General features: G+C 34.1%; 1 protein-coding gene across 1 annotated transcript; it reads right to left on the bottom strand.

Moving 5' to 3' along the window:
* Window positions 1-1,340: 1,340 nt before the first annotated feature.
* On the bottom strand, window positions 1,341-2,559 carry LOC108819115 (photosystem I reaction center subunit XI, chloroplastic). The gene is made up of 2 exons (XM_018592105.2): window positions 2,346-2,559; window positions 1,341-2,008 (listed from the first exon to the last, which is right to left on the bottom strand). Exons 1-2 carry the CDS (start codon window positions 2,511-2,513, stop codon window positions 1,517-1,519), a joined length of 660 nt encoding a protein of 219 aa, XP_018447607.1. The 5' UTR covers window positions 2,514-2,559; the 3' UTR covers window positions 1,341-1,516.
* Between the last annotated feature and the right edge of the window lie 799 nt (window positions 2,560-3,358).

Raw genomic sequence — 3,358 nt, 5'->3', positions numbered from 1 at the left:
GTAGAAACGTTATAATTTCATAAATTGCAAAATAATGAACTTTAAAATTTGGATTATAAGATTACAAATTATGAAACTATTACAATTTAAATCCAATTAGATTACATATCGGTCATCCATCAGTTCAATCGGTTAGTCTCGGGTTTTAGTGATTTTTTTTTAATATGTATATTTTTAAAAACTAAATTGAATTATCAGATCTCCGGATTAACCGGTATAATCACAATCGGGTTGAATTTAAAAACACTGATTTAAATGCAAAAATATTTTAAATACACACTCTTTAAAAATTACCAAAATATTTGTTAAATTATTAGTGAAATTTTTCATCGTAAAATATTCCGCGCTTCCAAAGCGCGGGTCAAAATCTAGTTCATATTGTAGAGAATGATGAGAATACAAGATTGAAAGAATTGTATATTGATTCTCATAAGAATCATGGTTAGAGTTACATTTCCTAAACTAAATAGATACACATATATGTGAATATCTTATATAATAAATATCTAATATTAACAATAATATTTGCGATCTCCTAGATCCTTTCTGTACGCCCTCTCAACTTCAAGGAGGTAATGGAGTTGTAGCAGAATTAGCTGCTTGAGATTGAACGATAATAGACCAAGACGTGACGTAGATCGCTGGCTAGGAGCTTAGAGGCTTTTTTCCCTTGGTCATGATGGAGATGAAGAGATTCCACTGTGTTTGTGAACGCAGCGGATCTAGTTATTGTGGTAGCAGAGACGGAAGAATGTTGCCGTCACGTTTGAAGGAGAGACTGGAAGACATAAGTTTTGTGTCTTTGACAAACAATAGAAGCTTGGAGGCTTATAGATTCAGAAGCTAGTTTGATGAGTTTGAATAATGGTAGGAAGCACTATGGCTTGTTCACGGAAGCACATTGGCTTGTTGATGATGCTAGGAAGCCCTTTGGCTTGGTAACAAAACCTTTTTTGTGTTTTCATTTTTTTGTGTTTTTCTTTTGCTACTACGTAAGAAATATAGAACAAAAGAAAACTTAAAAAAAAAATGGATTTGGAGGTCTTTAGAGACTTGAATAATAAGAAGCTTCACGGCTTTAAGAAAAACAAAACAAAAGAAGCATTAAGCTTTGATTTTGCCACGATGACTTAAGAATTATAAAGATAAAAGTGAGTCAATAATATAAAGAAGCACTAGGTTTAGATTCAGAAGTCTATGATATACTTGGATGAACGGATGGCTTGGATTCAGAGGTTCGTGATGAACTTGAATGATAGAAACACTTGGTTTAATAGTACGAACTCAGTTTAGAACAACTTTAATACAGATATAAATTAATGACAACAAACACAAAGAAAAAGCTAAGAAAATATTCATAGTAATATACTAATAGCATCAATTTTTTTTTTTGAAATGGTACATTAAGCATCATGAGATTCAAGAATCTTGATGAAGACAAGAGTAAAAAAACAATGATGCAAGAAAGTATTTGAAGGTCGAGAAGATTGGTGAAAGATCATATTATTAAGTACATTCATTTGACGAAGTAAGGAAGGTCAAGAACGTAGAGAAGGAAATAAGCCCAAGTCACACCAGAGATCCCTCCGAAGAAGAACCCTCCAGTGAACTTAGCCCATCCCTCTGCTGTCTGAAGCTGGTCCGGTTGCTTCTTCCGGCCCGTCAAAGTCAAACTTGGTGCAATTGACGGCTCTCCTTCCTTGAACGAAGAGATTCCATAGATAGTGAGGCACATGCTGAGGATGACTACAAGCCCAGCAGCGGCTAAAGAGCCGGCGGAGCCAGCGTAAGCAGTGTTCCTTAATGGGCCCGCTTTGACAAATGGGCCCACTAAGAGGAAACCATGAGCCAAACCCACTTCGACACCACGGAGGAGAGGGTTGACGGCCGTGCGGTAAGCCGGGAGGTTGGAGAGATACCACGCGATCAGTGGGCTTGACGTTACTGGAGTTTCTAAGCTTCCGATGAATGGATCGCCGTTGATTGGTTGGATCACTTGGAATGTTGGCTGCCAAGTTATCCATGTCAGATTATTTGCATATTAACGGTTAGATCAATACCTATATAAGAATATGAATGCGTAGAACTTTAAGTTACATACTTCAAATCCCAAGTTCTCATTCCTTTCCGTAGAAAAGGTTCTATAAAATCATTAAAACTAGTCATACCATGTTCTGGCCATTTAATCCCTAAACAATAATATACAAAATATTGATTTTCCTAAGATATAATACCGGCATACGGCATGACTGATTATGGTATTGACATATGTGTGTGCTTAGGTAATTTCAGATTTGGCACAATCTGATCTGGATCGTATACGATTGTTAACTTTAGGAAGATACCTTGTCTGACTGGACAGCTCGGACTGTGAAGGAAAACGTTCTCTTGGTCGGTGAAACGCGGAAAGGAGCGCCGGAGATGCCCTTAGGAACAGCGATACGCCTCGCATTAGTAGCGGAAGAGAAGCTACTTCTTAGCTGGCTCGCCATTGGAGATGCAGTCGTTCCCATTATTGTGAAATGTTGTGGCTCTTATGAAATTTAAATCAGATTGACGTCAGTATGTATTAAAGAAATAAGCAAATCTAATACACTTGAGATTGCATATGCTGATGTGGCATGACAGAGGATCTGGTTCGTGAGATTTTGTGGCTCTTATGTTCCTGTGTTTGATATACCTGATTCTCATTGGATATTATCTTATCCACTTTGCGTTACAATTTTATGAATAATATATATATATATATATATATATATATATATATATATATACTAGATTATTTTTCCGTGCTCATGCACGGATATAAATATTTATAAAATAAATATACTATAATAATTGATCGATATATACTTTAATTTTAAATTAATTTATATTTTTATGCATAATTCATATTAATAATATTACAATACTTTAATTAGACATATGATTTTGGATATGTTATATCTAGTCATTTTTGTTTTATGGAAATTTTTTCAAAACTACACAGACTAATTTTTATTTGCTAATAAAATACACGAATTATTTTGGATCCCCGTATAATTCACGAACTAATTTTTATTGCATGGTAAATTCACAGATTTTAGGCATCATTTTAGACGCTGTTAATTATATTTAGCGGAAATGATGACGGTGTTAGTGTTTAATTAAACAAATTTTAAATTGTAAAAGGAAATTCCTTAAAGATACACGAATCAATGTCATTTGCTAATAAAATACACGAACTAATTTTATATGCTAATAAAATACACAAACTATTTTGGATCCCGTTTAATACACAAACTAATATTTTTTTTCATTAAATACACAAACTTTTGAAAATTCTAGATTTTTTTCATCCATTTAGATGACATCGACA

The sequence above is a fragment of the Raphanus sativus genome, chromosome 8 (assembly GCF_000801105.2).
Source record: "Raphanus sativus cultivar WK10039 chromosome 8, ASM80110v3, whole genome shotgun sequence".
In the NCBI taxonomy this organism is placed as follows: Eukaryota; Viridiplantae; Streptophyta; class Magnoliopsida; order Brassicales; family Brassicaceae; genus Raphanus; species Raphanus sativus.
This window is presented reverse-complemented; position numbering and strand designations above follow the sequence as displayed.

Excerpts from the sequence above, each read along its gene's own strand:
- LOC108819115 (XM_018592105.2), bottom strand. The coding sequence starts at position 2,513 with ATGGGAACGACTGCATCTCCAATGGCGAGCCAGCTAAGAAGTAGCTTC. Across the intron at positions 2,009-2,345 it reads GAGCTGTCCAGTCAGACAAG|CCAACATTCCAAGTGATCCA; the intron begins GTATCTTCCTAA and ends ATAACTTGGCAG.